This window comes from Dunckerocampus dactyliophorus, chromosome 2 (genome assembly GCF_027744805.1).
Source record: "Dunckerocampus dactyliophorus isolate RoL2022-P2 chromosome 2, RoL_Ddac_1.1, whole genome shotgun sequence".
Taxonomy (NCBI): Eukaryota; Metazoa; Chordata; class Actinopteri; order Syngnathiformes; family Syngnathidae; genus Dunckerocampus; species Dunckerocampus dactyliophorus.
In genome coordinates this window covers 12,713,142-12,736,103 of record NC_072820.1, presented here as the reverse complement: position 1 = coordinate 12,736,103, position 22,962 = coordinate 12,713,142, and the positions used below count along the sequence as shown (strand labels likewise).

Here is a 22,962-nt window from a genome sequence, read left to right as displayed (position 1 = left end):
GGCCATAAGTTTCCATACATAGGAAAATGTATAATGTAAATATATATATATATATATATATATATATATACACACATAATAAAAATGGTTGTCCAACATGAATGGTTATTTTTCCTATACAGTATATGGAAACTTATAGCCCACTCTGTATTGTTCGATTCATGGATCACACACCTTTGTGAATTTTGCCATTGAGATGCTTGTTAGAGAACGGCAAAAATTGTGCAGCAAGTACTGACACTCCTACCGTCAGGCAGATGCTACAGGAGTTTGAAGTCCAGGACCACAAGACTGGCGAACAGCTTTTACCCACAGGCCATTAGGCTTCTCAATGAAGCACTCACACACGCCGCACGCAACACACGCACACACTCATAGCACTTTATTTATTTATTTGTATTAATGTCTCTTCTGTTGTTGTTGCTTAATTTGTTGGTATTTATGTTTCTGATGTTCTTATTCCTTTTCTTGTGTTTTTCTTTCTTCTTTTGGGAGAATGAACAAGAATTTCATTGCATAGCAGAACTACCTGTTTTACTGTGCATATGACAATAAAACTCTTGAAACATTGAACAGTTGCACATGTACATTCAAAAGTTTCAAGAAGGTAAAATTAGGTTAACCTGTAAGGGTTATAGTGCGTTTTAGGTTCAGCCAGAAATTTCACCTGAAAGCCCAATAGCCCTAACTTTTATTTTTTTACATTTAAAGTATTAATATCAAAATTTTTTCTCGTTACATTATGCATTTTTATTCTTTTTTCAATTTTTGCTGTTGCTTTCTTGTTTAATAGGCAGGATTGGCTCAGGATGTAGAGCACATTGTCCAGAAACCGAAGGTTGGCGGTTGCTCTCTCCACCCAGTCACTGTCGTTGTGTCCCTGGGCAAGACACTTCACCCACCTTGCCTCCAGTGCTACTCGCACTGGTGTATGAATGTGAGTGAATGTTTGGTGGTGGTTGGAGAGGCCGTAGGCGCAAATTGGCACCCACGTTTCCGTTAGTCTACCCCTGGGCAGCTGTGAATACAGATGTAGATTACCAACACCAGCGTGGGACTAAAGAGTGAATGAATAATGGGGTTCACTTTATTGTGAAGAACTTTGGATACCTTCAAAAGCATTACCTGTATATAATATATAATTAATTGTATTTTTAGAATGTGCCATGGGCTAATAAAAAACAAGCTGTGGGCTACAAATGGCCAAAACACCACTGTCTTAAGAGTTACAGTACATTAATAGCCCTTAAAAACTGCATGGATTACCTGGGTGTTGAGCCATTTATGAGTTTTAGCAATTGTATGGCATGCATATGTCATTTTTAAATCAATAATAATAACCAAAGTGTGGCTGTATGTACCTGTATATGCCTTGTAAGATTTTTAAAAAGTGTGTAGACTTTATTTCGTCACAAGTCGTATTGTGACGGTATTGTCAGTGACAGCACTGAGCTTCAAGGTCTTTTGGAGATTGGCCAGGAGTAAATGTAGCAAACATGCAATGTGTGGCATGTTGTGAAAGGAAGATGCAGACTAGTGTGTGATGAATGAGTAATACCTTGTTGCAGCCAATAAAAGCATGACTTGGCTGCCCACACTTTACGAGCGGACATGTAGTGGGTGGGAACAAGGAAACGATGTCGAAGTTTGAATCGCAACAGCTGAGGAAGGCAGTTAAGAAAGTTCAGCTGTCTTGTCAGCACTTGTTGCTTTTCCTGAACGAACCATGTCTTTCATTTTAATGAAAAAGAAGAGATTCAAGTTCAAAGTGGACTTCGACTTGGAGGAGCTGTCGTCGGTACCCTTTGTCAACGGTGTTATATATTGTAAAGTTCGCCTCTTATGTGGAGGCTTCGTCCAAGAGTCATCTCGGTAAGTTTTGTAGCGATTTTTGGCAGACGTGGACTACATCTCTACTAGTTTAGCAGACAAAAGTAAAACAGTAGTTACGTTTCTGTTGAAACGGAATATGTGGAATATGGTATTTGGTGTCGTAAACGTTTGTCGTAACGAACAAATATCGTAGCATTAAAATGTCAACATTACAATCAGCGGTATAGTTTCTGCGCCTATGACATTAAATGTAATGTCTTAAAATGTTTATTAGCTCATTAAATCAACATGATTAATATAATTCAGCTTATTAGCATGAGTTGAAACATTTGCGCTGAGTGGCGAACGTACGAACGTATCAGCAACACTTTCGAGTATTTTTTACTCAATAATTTAATATAGTCAGTAACCACTGTGTGATTCTAACTACATCGCGTAAAATTACTTTTAGTAATGCTTTTCAGTTCATTAAATTAACAATCTTGTTTATTAGCCTTAGTTGAAACGTTTGCTCAATGTGGTAGCTGGACAAGTGCTGCATGCCAATGCAGAACTATCAACATATCAGCACTTTCGGGTATGTATGTTTGTATACTGTAACCATTAACGAGATAAGTTTTGAATATAGTTTTTAGTTGTTTAATATAGTTGGCCGCTGTACGTTTTCTTGGCGGCATCTGCGTAAAATTATATTCAAGTTATCCTGCGAATGAAAACATTGAAAACAACTAAAACGTGATATTTTCTTATTAGTCAACCAATTTAATAGATAATATTCTATCAAGCTAGTATAAATTGATTACTATACATATTACAAGAAGAAAGACTACATGTAAGTGCTTAAATTTAGTTTTAGTGTACTGTCACATATACACTTACTACCAGTCAAAAGTTTGAAGACACTTTCTGATGCCATTGAACGATAAATTGTCCAAAATTTTGACTGCTACTGTATGTGTATTGTTTGTAGTTGTATGGGATGCAAACATCTCCACCACTACTGTGGTTGATTAAGCGGAATATGTTGTCTAGAGATTGTTTCAACATACAGTATTATATGCGTGTTTTGTTGTATATGGCCTAGTCTGCATTACATTTTGAATACAACTGAATGAGACTGCATAGCAGTAGCCAGTATAATGAGAATGTCCTTCCATTGCAAACTTAAACCGTTGCATGCAGCCAATATGAGTCACCGTGGAAAAACGAGCCAAGACGTAGCTCATGTCAACTGTTACCCCGCAATACATCACCATGGTAACATCCTACTAAAACAAATCACACTATACAGTACACACAAAGCTTTACTGGACTACAGCCATATCCATATTTAGAGTCTTAATCATGATTCTCATGTGATTGTTATTTTTACTAGGACTAAAAATATATATTTCTTATGGTTCGTAATGGTTTTTAAGTGTGTTTTTAAATCTTGCTTGCCTTCCAGGGAGCCTGTCCAAGCCAATTGTGTGCACTGGAGGAAGCGATTCTCCTTCATGTGTAAGATGAGTGCCAATGCCGGGACAGGTGTACTGGACCCTTGTGTGTGTCGGGTGTCTGTGCGCAAGGTACACAGCATGTTGTGTTCTTTGGACAAGACGAAAAAATGGCAGCAGTCAGTTACACTCTGCAGAGAAAACACATTCCTCATAAAGCTTTCAATGTGTTTTTGCAGCTACACAACACCTGCAAATTAATTAGTCAATGGTGTTTTGTCATTACAGGAATTGAAAGGTGGCAAAGCATTTGCAAAGGTACATTTTTGTTATGTACCTTGGTGCATTATTAACCACAAATGTTTTATACTACTTTAGTCTGGTTTTAGCTACTGATTAAAACTGCCTGTAAACTATTTACTGTTCATAAGTAACTATTATGATGAGTGCTAAGTGTATTTGATCGTTTTCATTGATCTGTGCAGCTGGGCTTTGCTGATTTAAACCTGTCTGAGTTTGCTGGGTCAGGTAGTACCACAAGGAGGTGCCTCCTGGAGGGATATGACACCAACAAGACCAGACAGGACAATTCGATTCTCAAGGTACCATGCCTTATTTATTTATCCGTCTTTCCATCAGCTGACATTCCTGTTGTCTTACAGGTTGTCATCACTACACAACTCATGTCTGGAGACCCCTGTTTTAAAACGTAAGGACTTTGTTTTTTTATTTCACGCAATCATATTTTTAAATCAAATTAAATGCTATGAATCCATTCCCGGATTCCAAACTGTCAGCTATTTAAAATCTTTACTAACTGTAAAGGCAATGTTTCAACATTTAACATTTTTAACAGACATATAAGTGTAAACATACGCATAATAATATTATATAAAACTACTCATCAAAATACCTTTTATGTTGTGTGATTAAGTGAAAAGGGGAGCTTGTTAAAGGCAGCTGTCAGTGTAAAAATAAGTTAAACACAGTATGGTACATTATGAACATGAAGGCAGGGAACAATTACTCATCAGATTAGGAATAAAAACAGATGACTTTAAAGGCACACAATACTTTCTTCTTCTATTATTGCCAATTTTGTGATATTGTACTGAGCAGCCAGGACAGACACTGCTGCATCAAACATTTTCGAGGAATAATTTTCCAGAAATTGCTGATCAGTTTCCAAACTGTACAACCTTTTGAGGTGCTCGACATTTTTAAGATCCCACTGTATGTTCTAACAACATCCTGCCTGTCAACAAGTGAAAATACTCGCTCTTGTCTGATGTGAAAGTGACCCTCAGCAGAGATTAAAGTCGAATTTTCATCATGACATCTTATCTGAGGACTGTCATTGATGCACTTTTTGCAACAGCTGATATGCAATTAGATTACCGTAATAAGACAGAGGAAGTCAAGGGCTCTTTGATAGATGGCAGACGATTCAGAGCAAAGAATGTGACGCAACGCACTCCTGGCAAAGCTTGTGACATGTGCAAACTCCACTTGCTCAGTGTTTTCTCTGCATTCTTTCACCTAGAAAACGCCCTCTACTTGTGTAATAATACACAAGTCGCTGCCAAGGAGTTGTTTAAAGTATAAACCCAGTGGAAGCCCAGTCAGTCAACCCACTCAGTTACTCACTGCATGTGGATGATGAGTTGTAATACAGCACAGTGGAAAGATGAGGCATTGATTTAAAACGGTGCTTCTCCACCATCGTTATTTATGTGTTTACCGTAGCAACGCAGGCGTGGTTCCTCTATTAATGTCTGCTGAGGTACATGTGAATCAACTCATGAATCATCCACTTCTAACAAACGAGTATATGCCTCTCCCTGCAGACCGTCATCTACAGCCATGACTTTGTGTATCCAACACGCTGAGGCCGAGTGTCTCCTCAAGGAGAGGAAGGGAGGAGACGTACACACATCCCATCCAGCAACAGGTACTTCTAATATGCGCAAAACAAACAATACCTCCATTCTTAACTAGAGCTGAGGAGTAATATAAATTTATGAATTATGTAGCACTATAAGTTTGGAATAACTATAGCAGGTGGCCACAAAAAGTAAAAACTCCTGCATCATGTCATTACCGCTTTTGTCAGCAGAGGCCGCTATTACAACGGGAAACGGGCACAATAAGTTACTCAAGCGCAGAACTGGCACGTCTTGGAACATGCATTCTCTATTGCATATTGTGTATTGACAGGATAAATCGGTACTCTCGCATCGCACATCTCTTAATTCCAAGTCATTCTGAAATATTTACAGATGTTGAGAAATTGAATACAGTAGAAACAAACATCTTCTGAGTGGTTTACATGCATATACATTTGACTTGCATATGCATTTGATTTGATCTAACAAGATCCAATGTGAGGAATATATATAAATGCTGTGCCTTTACAAGTACTATTTGAATGAATACTTCCAGAGAGGTATTCATTTTCCAACATTTATTCCAGTTGTAGTGTATGGGAGGTGTAGTAACACTTCTCAGTATCAGGCAGTGTAGTTCTCCAATGAAACCTACAACCACAGTAATAAACAATACAGAGAACTAGGGATGCTCTGATGAGGGTTTTATGCTGCCGATTCCGATCATCCATGAATGAGATCAACCAATACAGATACCGCTCATATGGATTAACTGTAAATTTTAAATTTATTAATGAGTGCTATTGGCCAGGGTCGCCATTAGGCAATTCCAAGGGCCTTTGGCAAATAGGTAATGTTGATTAAACAACAAAATGCAAATAGTGTTCGGAGGACAAGACTTAATTAGTATAATGACAACTATACATACTTGAAAGTTATCGAGGGAAAGGCTTCTTGAGACGTCATCTGTACTTCTGTGAAGAAGGTGTCGGACGTTTCGCTCCTCATCTGAAGAGCTTCGTCAGCGAACTAATAAGTGCTGGTAGCCTAGGCCTTAAATACAGTAAGAGTGGGCGGAAATGGTGTGCCAACGCCCTCCTTCTATTGGTTTCTTACACTAAGCCTGGGCGGAGTAGTGGTATAATCCTCTCCTGCTATTAGCACCTCCGATAAAAGGGAAGTGTCGCTCCCTGAGTTGGGTATGAAGGACTCTGACACTGGCTCGTTAGCATCTCTTGTTCTGGCTCGGCCCTGGCTGCACCTCATTTGCAAGACTAAGAGCTGTGGGTTTTGGTCTCAGTAACCTGCTGAACTAGGGTCCAAATTACACCTCAAACCACCATTCCAATTCAATGATGGGTTCTGTTGTTTGACAAAAATAGCTTCCTTTACTCCTCTTTCAAACCATCTGTTTTCTTTGGCCAAAATCTTTACATCGCTGTCCTGAAAAGAGTGATTAGTTGCTTTAAGGTGTAGATGTACTGCTGATTGAGGACCACTAGAATTGTCCCTGCGGTGTTGATAAAGCCTTTTTTGGAGCATTTGCTTAGTTTCCCCAATGTAGTGCTCTTTGCATTCCTCATCTTTACAGTGGATGGAATAGACCACATTGCTCTGTTTTTTGTTTGGAGCCTTGTCTTTAGGACAATAGATGCTAACGAGCCAGTATCAGAGTCGTTCATACCCAACTCAGGGAGCGACACTTCCCTTTTATCGGAGGTGCTAATAGCAGGAGAGGATTATACCACTACTCCGCCCAGGCTTAGTGTAAGGAACCAATAGAAGGAGGGTGTTGGCACACCAATTCCTCCCACTCTTACTGTATTTAAGGCCTAGGCTACCAGCACTTATTAGTTCGCTGACGAAGCTCTTCCAATGAGGAGCGAAACGTCTGACACCTTCTTCACAGAAGTACAGATGACGTCTCAAGAAGCCTTTCCCTCGATGGACAACTCCTGTATGACTGACAGCCTACACAGACATACTTGAAAGTTAGTACGTACCTCATGGGTGTAATATCCACTTCCTGGTGGGACAAAAATGAACTCCAAACTAGCCGCATTGCTTGTTGTTTTTAAGAAACAAAAGGTCACTGTGGTAAAAAGTCGCATTTGGAGTCCGAAGACGAGAAGCTAGGCGGATAATCCTAGCTAGCTAGCTAGTTAGCTAGCTGCGGCCATGCCTAGCTATGCAAAGCATGTGAAGAAAGATGCAAGAAAAGTTGGACACCAATAGGTTTGCCTAGGGAGTGATCAAAGATTGAGGTTTTACAGACTAGTGTTGATTCTCCCGGCAATACGGGCAAAGTGCATTCCTTGTTGACTCAATACAGGTGTTGGAAACCCTACGTGACACAGCATAACATGCATATTCAGGTCATGTTTGTGTTGTCATGATTTGAATGGTTGTCGCCGCCGCATGGTGATCGGCTTTGAAAGGCATTTATCGGCATATGCAGAGCACGTGTTTTTTTTTTTTTTTAAATGAAAATCAGACGATACTAATCGGTGGCCAATCCATCGGAGCATCCCTATTAAGAAATATTATTATTATTAATTTTAGATTGTGCAGGTGTGCCTAATATTGTGGTTTGTGCATGTAAATTGCAATTGTGGTTTTCCTGTATTGAGGCACTCCAGCCCCAGAGGAAAGGGTTACCAGTGGCCACACCAGAACATCCAGCTACACCAGTCAACAGTCCAAAGTCTCAGGTACAAATACACATGTATATCTTTGGAAGTAAATGTTTCCACTCCTCATCAATCAGTTAATCCTATCCTGCAGGCTACAGCTCGAATCATTCAAGTTCACCAGATCTGAGCCATCGAAGGAATGCATCAGGAGGTTCTGCCTCTATCGGCATCGACAGCATCCCGGAGCCCAGTGAACAGCATACAGAGAAAGTAGCAGACAAGGAGAGCAGGTCCTCTCCTCTAGTCCCTGCAAGTTGCCTTTATACATCTGAACAGAACTCCAAAACTACCAAGGCTTTTAGGTAACACTCATGTCCAACCTGTCACATGGTCTTCAATCAAGCACATCTTCCTAATATCCCATTGTTCATATCTGTGAAGTAGACATCCGGTCAAGCAGAACTCAATGGAGAATCAGCTGACAAGGGTAAACTCCACCAGGGTTAACGCCGACGACATCATTGACAAAATCCTGCAGGGCCAGGATTTCAGCCATAGTATCTTGGACTCAAGTACAGAGGGTGTGTAGTCTGCTAGCATCCTGCTGAGGGGATCAAATTACATTAAAGTGATGCAGTGTCTCACAGCACTCATACCCAATGATGATTCCATGTAATTTACAAGGTGGAAAACAGAATATGGCAGTTCAACACACAATCCTACTGAACCTCAACCATTAATCAAAAAGATGTATGCAGAGGACTTTCAGGCACTGATACTGACTGACACCAACATTGCATGCATTCTTATCAAGGGAGTGCATCCTTTCCCATCACAGCTGTTTTTCAAAAGATGTCATGTTTATTATAATGTTTAGTGTTCCACCAGTGTCCTTTATAGGACCCTAACAAATGACAAACTGCTTGTGTGTGTCTCATCACAGAGGAAGGACTCAGCTTGTTTGTCGGCCCTGGCGGCAGCACAGCTCTAGGAAGCCAGCACACGCGGTGTGTACCATTATGTAACAGTGGAATGTGTGCTTCGCTGTCCAGACATGAAAACTGTCAACACTAAGGATGTCCGATAAACGGCCCACTGATATTATTGGCCTGATATTGGCATAAAAATGTAATATCTGCTTCGGGATTTTTCCCTATAATGAAAGTTGGTAATAAACATAATGCTTTTTATAGGCCTGTGGGCTCCTGTATTTTCCAGCATGCATATGATAACCATCAATGAGCCTCTCAAGCATGTAAACAACCCTGGGTGGCTAGTAGCAAGCTAGTTTGCTCTGCCACTCTGACTTTGAAAACAAATGTGACAGCCTAAGCCTAATCACAATTATTTAATGTTTTACAATGTTGTTAACACAGCCATAGTGAAAAGCTAATTGCTGATGCTGTATCCATATCGGACATCCCTAGTCAACACTAATTCTATCACATTTTGCAACAAACAAGCACCACGTAACTGCTAGTGCCTTGAAATGTAAAACATGGCATTCTCTTTCAGAGTCACAGCTGGAGCCTTCGAGCAGGTGGTGATCAAGCGCTAGGTTGCGGAAAGCTGTCATAGGTGTTTTGTTTCACTGACATGTAGGAAGTGGCATCGGAACTGACCCCGTGCCTCATTCCAGGAAGAGGATACAGTTTTCTAAAAGTAGTTATTACCTACCTACAGCATCTGTAGACCAAGAGAGCCCTCTGGTGCCCAAGAAGTACAGTTGCAAGCCACTGTCTTTTTATTATTTTATTTTTACAAAGTTTTGGTAACTGAGTAGGCAGTGCCATCAGTCATCTTGGAATCTATGTAAAAACAAAAACAAGATAAGGGGTTAATTGTTGTTATAAATAGAAAATACCCATACTCAGTTGTGGTCCTTATAATTGTGTATGTTTTAATATTTCTTGTGAGTGGGTGTGATAGGGATGTTGCTGTATTTTTATTAAACGTATCTAGATATTTACAAGGTATTTCACCCAATTTTACAGATGGTCTCTTGATCATTATGACTGTGCTTTCTGAATGTGAACAGTGTATATATATACGTGGGTACTGTGCAGTATATTTATGCTAAACAGCTAAATGCTGCTCCTGCGGCATGCCCACCCTGGAGGATTTATGTCTACATATACTGTATGTCCCATACGTAGACACCGCATCGAGTGGGTCTTCAATGTCGCGTCCATATTGGATGTGGCAAGGCTGCGCTGGCTGTAAATGTATTACTTACATAAAGCGCCTTTCTACAAAGAAATTTAAGTCAATGCGTCTCGTTTGTTTTTTTTTATGCAATATGCTTTTAAATTCTTCAGTAAAATTGTTCTACAGTTAAAATACTGTGTTTCTTGTGCCTTGATTTATTTTTGTAAAGATTTATGCTTAGTTAAAGGTGTAACGTTCAAAGTACATGAATTTGCTGATTATTTTTTAATAACTAATGTAACGTTCAAAGTACATGAATTTGCTGATTATTTTTTAATAACTATGTGACAAATAAATCAGACATTACTCAACAGTTTCTCAGTACTTGAGTTGTTTTTTCACCAAATACTTTCTTACTCTTAATTATTTGGATGACTACTTTTTACTTTACGTTTTTACTAGAATCTTTGGATACTCTAGCCACTTCTGATAAGACACACACAAAGCTTAAAACAAAAGTTTAGTAAGCCTGAAGAGTTGTGCAGTTGGAAATGTGTACAATGTATTATATTAATTTAAAATTGCTCTATGCCTGAAATCGGGCACAATGCCCAGGATCCTTAAGCGCTGTATGTGTGTGTGTGTGTGTGTGTGTACTGAGAAACTGTTGAGTAACATCTGATTTGTCAAATAAGAGCATGAAAGTTATCAATCAAAATAATCACCAAATTCATGTATTTTAAACCATACCCCTTTAACTAAAAATGAATTAAATATTTACAAAAATAACAAAACAAGGCACAAGAAACATATATTCTTATTGACTTACCCAGAGATGGGGGGAGTAGCCAACAAAACAACTGTACTCTTATTTTAAGAGTACTTTAGAACAATTTTAGTCAAGATATACATGTGTTTATGTATGTATATACTGTATGTATACTGTGTATAGTTTTTCGGCACTGTTTTGTGCTTTATAGCTGATGTCATGTGAATTACTCCTGTGTGGGATCAATAAAGTTATGATCTTTGCCATCTGAGAAGATAAAATACATTGTTTTTGGTGCCCAATTGTTTCCCAAGTATATTAGTGCGTGTGTGAATGTATAAACGAGAGGCATTAACTTAAGTTTCTTTGTAGAAAGGCGCTTTATGAAAGTAAGTACAGTAGATTTACTTGTATTCATTTACAGCGCAGCCTTGACACATCCAATATGGCGGCGACGCTGACGTATGGTTCAGTGCTGGATGCGGCGTTACGTATATATGTCCTATGGTCCTCTGGGTGGAGCTGGAAGATGTGCTCGGAGACCGGGAAGTCTGGCCATCCTTACTGAGACTGCTGCCCCCGCGATAAGCAGAAGAAATTAAATGCTTATGAAATTTTTAAAAAAATAAAAACTGAGCTGAAAAAACTACTTATATACGAATAAAATATGTATATATTTTCCACTTAATTTTGTATATTTTCTTGACTTTCTTACCGCGCATGCGTTATGATGCGATGACTTCACACGCAAATCAAGCAATGAAGCACATTATGCTGCAGTATAATGTATTTTGAGAATATAGTGTGAATAGCTAGTAGATTTTGTTGAAACTCGGAAAATATTTTTAAAAATCTTTTTAAAAAACGTAAATATGAAGGTAGAGCTAGCTACCGGATGACGCGCCTATTTTTCATTCAATAAAGCACCAACATAAAATCAAAGGCATTTGTAGATTTTTTAAAGATAATACTTACGTGTGATCTTGTTTTTGGTCAAATCCAACGTTTAAGCATCCCGTAGACAGCTTGTAGAAAATGTTTACAATGTTGACGTATGGACAGTGGCTCCCATGTTGCTCTGAGCCTGCTGCACCACGACGCCAGCTTCCAGTTCTAGTTCCGGTTCCACCTCGCATCAGCACTTTAGCTTATTACGGCGGCGGGAAGTTGTTATCGTCGATTTTCCACCATTTTGCTTCAATAACGGACAAAGTTGCTAATAATCGGGACTGAATATAAACAAACAGATGGATCTGTAAGTGGAAGGAGGCTTACAGAACTTGAAAACAACTCGGCGTCGCGGGATTTAGTTACCATGGCTAACCAGGCCGTTAGCAAGCCTGCGTCTGGAAAACATGGAAACGTACTGCCCCTGTGGGGCAACGAGAAGACGATGAACCTCAACCCAATGATTCTTACAAATGTGCTGTCTTCGCCCTATTTCAAAGTCCAGCTGTATGAGTTAAAGACATACCATGAAGTGGTGGACGAAATCTATTTCAAGGTAATGCTAGACAATACTAATCCGCATGCTAGTTAGCTAGCGACCGCTACGTCAGGCTAACGTTTTGCTTACTGCTGCTACGGTTCAAGTTGCCAATAATTGTTTTGCTGGTCAGTGTTTGAACATCATCATTATGCGTTATTTGTCTAACTAACTCAATGTGTGACAATAATTAATAATACTGATAGATACGTGTTATTGTAGTTTGTAACATTTGAAGCCAGTAGTTGCGTTCTGTACGCTGTCGCAGCGCACCCGTACTTTTAGTGGCAGGCCAATCAGACTTTTAGTTTGTAAGTTAGACTTGACTACAGAAAAAGCCTTGACTAGTATCAATAATTAGTAATGATAATTGTGTTCTCATTACAGGTGACCCATTCCATATAATTAATGCAATCGCTCCTCCTATCAGTTATTAGCGATAACTGGGCCTGTCACGATAAAACATTTTGCTAAAACAATATTATTAACATTATTTTCGCACCATTGTGTTATTACTGTAATTATAATATATGGCATTATAATGCGAGTACACCCTATCATAAGCAATAAACTTTAATTTAGTAACATTCTAAATGGAATTGCAAGACCTTTTAAATAAAATCAACTTAAAAACGTAATAAATTGAACAACCAAAAAAAGCCCAATGAAAATAAAATGGACTTTGTCCCTTTTAGCAAAAAATGTAACTTAAATAAAAATCACAATATTTCAGATTTTGAATCTGTGTCACTTTTGTTATTGTCTGAATTGACAAAAAAGTGGAAAAACAACCTGGAAATACTCATAAGTTCAAAATGTGTGTCAATGCTGACATCAGCTCATTTGCGTATTCACTTCCTTGATTCACTTTGAGCAATATTGTGTGTGGAATATGCTGTTTACGTTTAATAAGGTGTAACGTTTTGTCATATACACTTCCTTGATTCACTTTGAGCAACATTGTGTGTGAAATATGCTGTTTATGTTTAATGAAGTGTAACGTTTTGTCACAGTTTGGTCAAAGTATATTTTTTGGTTGCAGCAAAATGTGTTTTGAGGTGTTATACTCAGGAATCACAGCAGCTGAAACCTAAGTTCCACCGTTTTGTATTATTTATTTTACTTGTCTGTGTCACAAACTTTTTCATGTCACAAAATGACGATGCGCAAACGGGCTGAAATTGACATCTGATCATGTTGTATGCACAACAGGCATGAAGAAAGTATTCTACACTGTTTCCTCTGTGCATACAACATGTTTGCAGTATGTTTTCACATGGCTATGGCTGCAAATCACTGTAGTCTGTTCGTCATGACCCTTGGAGTAACTGTGCTCGGTGTTGCCAACTTGGCGGCTAAATCTGCAGACGTTCCAAACCTTCTTGGCGACATATTTTCTCAAAAGCGACTGGCGACAAATCTAGCAAATTTTTCTGCCGTCGTTGCAGAGTTTCTGGGGACTTAAAAGTGAAAGCATGTATTTATCTTCAGTTTGTTTTCTCAATGAGCAGTAGCGGTTGCTCCTGAGAGGTCCGCCCGCCCCCAAAGCAGTCACTGTCGGCCAGTGCACTGTTAGCTCCCGCTGTACACTGAGAGCATAGTGGAGATCCACGCATCCATGAATCACGCATGCTCGATGCATGATGTCACCAGCGTGGACCTCACCCTGTTTTACAAAGTGGGATCTAAAACGTAAATGTTTCTTAATCTTCATTAAATTACTACTCATTACACTCAAGCCTCATTGGGACTCAGTCACTTACCTGTCAGTGTGTTAGAACGTGTGTTGGAAGAACGACGTGTGATAAGTTAAACATGTAGTCCTAACTACAAGATACAGTAAAGGTGGAGTCTGGAGGCGACTTAAGTAGTGCAATCCAAACCTGCACTTGGCACCCTAAGGTGAGGGACATTATGCAAATTCCTCGGCAAATGAATGTGGTATGGTATCTTCAATTAGAAAGTTTCTCACTTGTAGGGATGGCAGCAGGGGCTTTTTCTGTGCTGATAATCCTCCTGATCAGAGCAGCCGTTTGAAAGAACGGTGTAGCAACCAGCAAGTAATGTGTACCTTTTGCCGCTGAGAGGGTCAAGATGGGTCCTCCATCTTGTTGATGCGCTTAACACAGACAGTGAACAGGATACTGTGGTGTGGTGGGTTTATGATAATAAGTTTTGATAATGAGACCAAACCGGGAGAGTAAACAGATACTTTGCATGTGAAGTGATGGCAGATGGCGTGCAGCAGTGTAAGGAAACATGGTAATGCAGAAGAAGAATACATAAGAAACACAAGTGTAAATGTGTGACAAAACGAATAATCGGTCAACAAAAATTACGGCTTCCCAGCACAAACAAGTGCGCGCCATGTATTGCTTCCGCGTACGTAAGGGTGTGTTTTGACCTGTACACGCCGAGCTGGATGATGACGTCACTAAGCGTCCGTAAACTACCAGGCGTACAAAACGTCCTTACTTTGCATATTGTCCCAATAGATGTCACTTGAAATAAGTTTCAAATAAAGACAGATGAGTTAAATATGAGTAGTGAATTAAGTTAATTAACTGAACAAAAGAAGGAAAAGCGAATCAACTGTATTTCACGGGTCCACTACAACTCCAATGACCACCACATACCCGGAAGACGATGACATCACAGACTGAATTTCTTTTTCGTCTTTCTAGAGTCTATATCATTAAAAGCGCTTAAAAAACACACATCCATATAAAGCCTGCCGTGCTTAAATCCAATGCTTTATTTCCTAGTATTGATTCAATCGATTACCTTTTTAAACTGTTAGATCGATATATGCCATCCAGAATGGAAATTTGCTAAACACGCATCGATGTAGTTGGATCATAGGAATATAAATCGTTGCATCAATGTAGTGAATGCATCGTTACACACCTAGTAATTAAGGTGTTTTTACTCACTTTTTTTGTCTCTCCTTTAAGGTTCTGCTTTTTTCCTACCGTATCTGTTACAACATCATATGCAGCTAATATGCAAATTAGCCAATGACATCATCTAGCAACTTGTAGGTCAGCCAAAAGCTGCTTTTCTTATTAAAGAGTTGGCAACAGTGACTGCACTGTTGCTGGTACCCCTTTCAGGAGAATTTGCGTTTACTAGCTTGTTACTCCTCACGACACACTCACTTGCAGCACTCAATGTGTGTACGCCGCCTCCCCCCGTTCTACCACGGTGCACCCTGTTCCTGACACTGTTGACAGCGGACTCGCTCATCTTCCTCTTGTTATGCCACTGCTGTGCCCTCCAAATATTATGTTTTCCCGGGCCTCCAGCTCTCCAACTAAGATTTCCACCTCAGTTTCGGTGAAGTTCCGCTTCTTCGTCTTTAGTTTTTCAGCAACCATGATTCAGAAGAATGGAGCGAAATGCAATCAAGGGTCATGTGTGTGGGGGCGTGCATGTGTACGACACTTTTTTAGGTATGAATATTTTTGTTTGTACACACATTTTGGGTTTCGGCCGTACACAGACTTATAGATTTCCACGCACAGTTTTATAAGTGAGGACCCTGCAACGTCAAAGCCCCTGGTATGCCTGCTCACGATCAGGGCATATTTGCAACCAAGTTGCGCTATATAATTATTAGTGATAACAAACGTTTTACATATATACCTTTTGTTCAGATACATTCATGTGTGCAACATAAGAACTTGATATAAAGTGATGTTATTCTCCTCCTGGCAGTTATTAATGCTAATCTCTCCACTGCCTTTCATAACACAGTAAGTATCCCATAAAGTGGCATCTCGTATGCGGTCACAGAACTGCCAGTCTTTTAATGGAAGACCAAGGAGTGTTAAAAAGTGTTAGAGTTGACTCCAAAATTTGCTTACTGCAGTATCATTCATTGGTAATGATAATTGTGCTTTCTTTGCAGGTGACTCATGTTGAGCCATGGGAGAAAGGAAGCAGAAAGACTGCAGGTCAGACTGGAATGTGCGGAGGGGTAAGTGAGAAGTACGTGCTTTTTCTATTCACCATCCTTTACCCTCCTCTTATAGTCCTCTCTAGAATCAAAGATAGTATCTATTACTCTGTTATCGTAATACGAGTTGTGTCAGAAAAGTTCCAGGACTGGTGTCACAGAAGATATATTTCAAATCCAAGTGACAAGTTTTGCCCTTCAAAGTAACCCCCCTGGAGTCTGCACTTTCCCAGCCTTCTCTGCAACGCCCTCCTGCACTCCTGGAAGGATTCTTCGGGGATCCTTCACAGCTTCGTCGTCAAGGCCATCTTGATGTCATCCTCATCTTGAAAACAGGTCCCCTTGATGACTATATTGAGCTTTGGAAAAAGGAAAAAAAATCACTCAGTCGGTTTGGGTGAGTAGGGAGGTTGCTCCAGCACAGTGATGTTCTTCTTGTCCAGGAACTATTGGATACTCAGAGCATTGTGAGCAGCCACAAGTTGTCCTACCGCAACCCTCACCTCTTCTTGTGCACTGAAAGACGCAAACGCCGCAAGATTTCTTTGTAGACATACTGGTTGATCGTCTGGCCCTGTGGTAAGAATTCCTAGTGGATGATGCCCCTCACATGGAAGAATGTGATCAACTTGAACAGTCCTGGAACCTTTCTGACACACCTTGTATACCATAGCTAAAATGTTTTATTTTGTTTTATTATTTTTTTAAAATGTGCAATGATTTGCTGTATCGACTTGTCTTCATCTACTAGGTTCGTGGAGTTGGCACTGGAGGCATTGTGTCAACGGCCTTCTGTCTACTGTACAAACTGTTTACTCTGAAGTTGACACGGAAACAGCTGATGGGTCTGATTACTCACACAGACTCGCCCTACATCCGAGCGCTTGGCTTCATGTACATACGGTATAATTCATTTATCCATAGCAGACAGAAAATGTACTTTCCGTGACATCGCGATTCTTCATGGTGTTTTTCACCTTTCTTAGATACACGCAGCCCCCGGCAGATTTAGTAGACTGGTATGATGACTTCATGGATGATGAGGAGGTATGTCATGCCTGGTAATACTCTAACGTTTCTATTTCTCTCCATAAAACAACCCATGCAATGAAACTGACCCCCTTCTCCTGCTGTGATGCGCTGATTTTTCACCTTTGCCTTCATTTGGCTTAATTATCTGCAGTGTTGTCCTCTAAACCTGAGTAGCTAGGTTACTGGCTCACTGCCACGCTTCTGGTTGTTTTCAGGGTAAGTACCTCAAATGATGCAGAGTACATATTGAAGTAGCCTTTTGTGATATTTTTTTAAGGCATGTGTATTGCTTTCAGCAAACGTTTATCAGGACTAGTTGCACAAACAGACTATTCTCTTTAATTGACAGTTGGAGCGGTTTGTGTCATAGAGCAATGTTATTGCACTCACTGGACATTTAGTTAGGTAGACCTGCACAATTGTAGGCCATACTGAAGCACAGTACATGTCCTTGGCCCTAACAAGTTGGGAAGAGGTGGACCTGGGCCTGACAATTGTTCATGCATAAGCACATGCCTTTGCGCAACATAATCAAGTCATATAATTAGGGGTGGAACGATTCATTTTAATAACGGTTACTGAAACGATTCAGTAACTTTAAATCGATTCAGTAACTTTTTAGCCAAAAATTCAACCAGCGTGACTGTGAAATAAATACCTATATACTGGACAGTGCAGGTGAAGTTTCCTAGATTCCCGTTGTTTTTTGTAAGGGAATCGGGTATAAATTAATTATGGATGTAAACAGCAATTAATGGCAAATGCATTCGCATATTATTTGAATAAAGTGCAACCAACACTTGTTTGAATTGACAGGAGGTTAACTTTTTCTGCTCTCATGTTCAATATTCAATACAGTTTCAATAAAAGTACAGTAAGTGCAACCAACATTTCAACAGTAAGTTTACCTGCTACTTCTGCTTTTGTTTTTCAACCTTGCGTAGGAATGTTGCAAAATTTTGAAATATGTAAAATCAAGTCTGTGATTAATTCTATCCTATAAAACATGACTTGAACGTTAATTTTATACCTCATTCACTTCTCTACCGCATGTATTAAAGAAGTTAGCGCAAATTTCATAGTGGGAAATAGTGCCTTTGGTTCCCATTGCCTTAACATCGAGTCAAGACAAAAGCTGTGATTGACCCACAGATCTTGGCAAGTACAGCCGTACTGCAAAATATACATAACTTGGGCTGTGACATTTTTTTGAAAAGTCACCAGAGTAACCATTTACATTTTTTTGATAATAAAAAAAAGTCTAGGGAAGAAAGTCAAGTGTCATAATTTTCATGTAGGCATAGCACTCGCAGGGCAGCAGCACACTGTTCGTTTCCACAACAGACTACAAATTGCATGTGTACAGTCATTCCGGGCCAAAATTAACATATTTCACACCATCAGATTTTAACGCAGTTTAATCTGCAGATAGATTTAAAGTGAATTGATATCCTACATACCTGATATCTTGTCCTGAAGCTCCGATCCATGAGTTTGAAAGGCTTAAAAATTGGACTTAACTTCCGAAGCTCGTACGAGTCGATGTGGTCCAACACCCAGTATAAATCCGATACAAAATTGAAGAGAAATCTACCTAACTAACATGTATACGAATGAAAATACATTCTATATCGTATGAAAAAAATATATTTTTAAAGACCTCCACACGGACTCTCCAAATGGAGACGGTGTCAGATTTTTGTATCGCTAAAATACGGAGATTGTAACATTCCTACCTGCTGCTGCAAGGAGGTGCCTGTACGGTCAGCGTTGTGTGAAATCCCATGGCGGCTTTTGTCATGCTGGCACGTGGCGATTACGTCATCGACAGGCAAACTGAATAGTAACGTTTAACGTCTTTATCATTAAAAGTGCTTTAAAAACACACATCCATATAAAGCCTGCCGTGCTTAAATCCAATACTTTATTTCCTAGTATCGATGCAATTGATTGATTACCTTTTAAACAATGTTCGATCGATATGTCGTCCGGAATGGTAACTTGCTGAACATAGATTGATGTAGTTGGATCACAGTAATCTAAATCGAGACATCAATGTAGCGGATGAATCGTTACACCCCTACATACAGTATAATGAGTGTAATTGCTCCTCCTGACAGCTATTAATGAAAACTGCCACCTTGCATAATAGAAATGAATATAAAGAGTTAAAGGGGCTTTATCCGGCTCATTTCAGTGTCTTTCAAAGTGATGTTAAATATCAGTAGGGCATATAGTAAGTTTCTTTAAAGAAACAAAACAAAAAAACAAATCTCAAGGGTGTGTAGATGGTAAATGTGCATTCTTCTCTTGGCTGAAACTCTGGGATTATGCTGTCTGCTCCCGGACCACGCCCACTCTGTCACAATTGGTCAGGGCTTGAGAGTCGGCTCCACCCATATACACACGTGCAGAAGTCTGAAAGTCGGAAATGTAGGATCGGGTCCTTTTAAGGTCATCCACAAAGTCAAAGGTCAATGTACGCTTACTCATTCGGCACAAGTCATACAGTAGAATTAATGTGACAGCTCCTCACGTCAGTTATTAATGATAACCTCCTCCTCGCACACTCAAAATAGGCCACAAAGTCAAAATGCGTGTTGACTCACACAGGCAATGTCACATGCGCATACACTACCTGGTTAAGTCTGGTCTTTCACACTCAGAATAGTCAGGCAGTGGCACATCCGCATGCACAAACTGGTGAAGTCATTCAGTGACTATGAACACACTTTCTGCCAGTTAAAAATTAAAAACTGCCACTTTGCATAATAGAAAAAGACTATACTACTATAAAGTAATCACTACTAATCCACGACAAGGAATCCAAGGTCAAAGCCCATGGTATGCTTGCTCAGGCATGAGCACTTGTACCGGATCTGATTTGATTGTGCAGGTGTACCTAATGTTATAGTCAGTGACTGTATTTGATTCCAGGTGTGCAACCAGGCCTCCTTTTGTTATTTTTGCATTCTATTTAAGTGAATTCATTATATATAATTTATATTTCATACTTTATACTTCTTGCCCAACTGGTTAATTCCCCTGTTTTTTTCTTTAGATGCCCATTGTGCAGCAGGTGAATTGGATAGTGTATCTCAGCACTGTTGGTTTGCGTGTGTGAGTGCAAAGCGGCTGTTCTCTACCATACAAAAGTAAAGGACTGTTCAAGTGGGTGTGCACTTCATGCCCGCTCACATCTGTGCTTCCACTGTGGGCCATTGCGCTTCTCACCAGCTCCACATTATGCTGAAGGGGACTGAAGGAGGAGGCCGATGTTTCCTTCTGTCCATTCAGCACAACGAGCATCATGTTGTCAATTGTTCACTTCACCCACCTGCAATGATGCAACCACTTTGTAAAAGTTAAGACAATGTGTCACTAATCTGTTTCAACATGAAATCTCGCTGTGTGAGTACAGATGTCAGAGTCTGCTAGAGAGCTTAGATGAGCCAAACTTTGTCATACTTGTTTCTGTTAAAAGTAAAGGCAGACACATTTGATTTGGGAGATTAAGCTAGATGAACAGAGGTGAAGGCTCAGTATTTGGTCATCACATAATGCTTTTTTTTTTTTTTTTTTACTTGATGCAATGGTGATAAAGAATGCATGTCAAGTGACTTCCTGTTGGCTTCCTGTTGCCATTTGATTCCAGGAGCTGGACGTGAAGGCTGGAGGAGGCTGCGTGATGACCATAGGCGAGATGCTGCGCTCCTTCCTCACCAAACTGGAATGGTTCTCCACACTGTTCCCCCGCATCCCCGTGCCCGTGCAGAAGAATATCGACCAGCAGATGAAGGCGAGACCTCGCAAGGTGGTTCAGAAAGAGCCGCAGGAGGAAGAGGATAATTTTGAAGAAGCAGGGAGGCAAGGGGAGCGTCGGCGCTCCAGGTAGTAAACTTTGGTTTACTGCTGTTGTTGTTAGAACCTTTTAGGTCAAACTTTTTACTGTTTTTACTGTTTCCTTTTCTTCAGCAGCCCGTTTAGGTAACAAACTAGTTTGGCAGGAATTACTCACAGTCTCTGCTGCTTGTTGCCAATTAGATAAATCTATGAAGCCCCAAGAAACGGATGTAGTCATTATTTAGGAGTTACATAATCATGCCCTTCCTGCGCCTTGGTTTTAATTACCATATTTATCCTGAATATATATACAGTATATATACAGTGTATATATATATGACAAAAAAAGACTTACTTAAACAATTGTTTTCAGTATCAGAAACAACTGGTTGACGAGTAGAAAGAATAGCTGGTTGGTTTGCTTGTGTAGATCTCTAGACCCCGAATTTTCAGACTTTCCCAGAAAAAAAAAATAACGTCTTACATATGCCCATATTTACGTAATAAGCTTAATGCTGGTAGCATGGCATTGCTGTTAACAGTGCCATTGTTTTCATTAACCAGGACTCCCAGGCGGACACCAAGCCCCAGACGCTCTCCAAAACGGTCGAGGAGCCGGAGCCACCATCGCGAACGAGACCGCCACGGCCCCAGCTTTGATCGCGAGCTGGAAAGGGAGCGTGAACGGCAGAGGAAGGAGCGTGACGGCAGGGAACGTGATAGGGACAGAGGGGAGAGGGAGAGGAGGCGATCCCGCAGTGCAGACAGAAACCACCAAGAGCGACGGGAGCGGCGAAGAAGTTGCAGCAGCAGCCGGGACAAAAGGAGTGAGCGGCGAGACAAAGAGCGGGACGGAGGCGACGACCGCAGCAAGAGGAAGGAGCGGGACCACCATAGAGATCGGCCTGCAGAGAGGGAGAGGTCCAGGGAGAGAAAGAGCAGGGGGGAAAGCGATGACAGGAGGCACAAAGACGACAGGGAGCGGCACAGAGAAGAGCGCAAGGCCAAGAAGTCAAGCCGAAGTCGAAGCCGGGAGAGGCGGCACAGAAGCGGAGGTGAGGAAAAGAGCAGGAAGCGAGATCGCAGCCACAGCAGAGAGCGGGAAAGAGACGGGGAACAGCGCGCTCACAAACACAGTCGCAGCAGAGAGAGGAGCCATCACCAGCGAGAGTCCAGTAACGACCACAGCAAACACGCTGACCGAAGGAGGAGTCCGAGCATTGAGTAAATTTCACTGGCTGTGTTTGTTTTCTTCATGTTTTCTACCCAGTTGTCTAAATCTCACTCTGTGCGAACAGAAGGAATGTCATCACACGTGGATGAAAACATTACTTTATGGTTTTCTGCCTTTTTCACTTCCTAGTAGACCATTGTTAGTCTTCACTTGATGTTTAAAAAGTGGGGACAATGGCATTTTAATTTTGTACCAGTCATTGTTTCAGCCCTGAAAAATATGATTTTTGTGTATATATTTTCAGAGACTGTGTTACGCATCGTTGGCCAGAGTTGCATTCATTTAACGGGGTGGGCACAAGCTTTGCAAAAAGCAATCATGTTTAGCTGAAAACCTTGATTTCAAAATATGTCAATAATGCATCCATGTGAAACTGTGTTTGTAGACATCCTGAGAATGTTTTAATCCCTCAAAGGAGAGTCTTCAAAGAGTACAAGTGAGCTCACACCGAGACCCCTGCTTGTTGTGTGTCTGGGTTGTTGCTCTGTTGCATTTTGTTTTTCTAATAAAACACTTTTACAAATAACCATTTTTGTTACTTTGGAAAAAATACATGAAAGGATGTAGCAGTTAAATATATTATTTAATGATTTTATTAGAACATTCTGAAAAATACTCTTTAATATACAGCTGGAAGTTAAACCACCCTGGACATGTAAACAACCGATATATGACCTTTTAAAGTGGACTAATGTGTAAATTAC

At 40.3% G+C, this 22,962-nt stretch overlaps 3 protein-coding genes across 5 annotated transcripts in view; 2 read left to right on the top strand and 1 right to left on the bottom strand.

The window, feature by feature from the left end:
- The window catches only part of LOC129177420 (calcium-binding mitochondrial carrier protein SCaMC-1-like), a 29,151-nt gene extending 17,153 nt beyond the window's left edge, over positions 1–11,998 (bottom strand). Inside the window, exons 1-2 of the mRNA XM_054768537.1 lie at positions 11,681–11,998; positions 9,466–9,596 (exon numbers count right to left, since the gene is read on the bottom strand). The gene's annotated coding sequence lies outside the window, so the exon portion shown is untranslated. The remainder of the gene's footprint in view (positions 1–9,465; positions 9,597–11,680) is intronic.
- Positions 1,585–10,931, top strand: LOC129177423 (EEIG family member 2-like). Of its 3 annotated transcripts, none has more exons than XM_054768540.1 (11): positions 1,585–1,872; positions 3,281–3,401; positions 3,558–3,587; positions 3,755–3,871; positions 3,932–3,978; positions 5,117–5,220; positions 7,786–7,866; positions 7,940–8,150; positions 8,233–8,369; positions 8,732–8,795; positions 9,304–10,931. In XM_054768540.1, exons 1-11 carry the CDS (start codon positions 1,727–1,729, stop codon positions 9,344–9,346), a joined length of 1,101 nt encoding a protein of 366 aa, XP_054624515.1. In that variant the 5' UTR covers positions 1,585–1,726; the 3' UTR covers positions 9,347–10,931. The 3 variants fall into 3 exon arrangements, with proteins under 3 accessions (XP_054624515.1, XP_054624517.1, XP_054624514.1); XM_054768542.1 differs by having other exon boundaries at positions 1,586–1,872; positions 7,795–7,866; positions 8,230–8,369; positions 9,304–10,930; XM_054768539.1 differs by having other exon boundaries at positions 1,587–1,872; positions 8,230–8,369; positions 9,304–10,929.
- Positions 11,807–22,953, top strand: prpf38b (pre-mRNA processing factor 38B). The gene is made up of 6 exons (XM_054768538.1): positions 11,807–12,209; positions 16,102–16,170; positions 16,901–17,052; positions 17,136–17,196; positions 20,837–21,072; positions 21,589–22,953. Exons 1-6 carry the CDS (start codon positions 12,021–12,023, stop codon positions 22,250–22,252), a joined length of 1,371 nt encoding a protein of 456 aa, XP_054624513.1. The 5' UTR covers positions 11,807–12,020; the 3' UTR covers positions 22,253–22,953.
- The last annotated feature ends 9 nt before the right edge of the window (positions 22,954–22,962 follow it).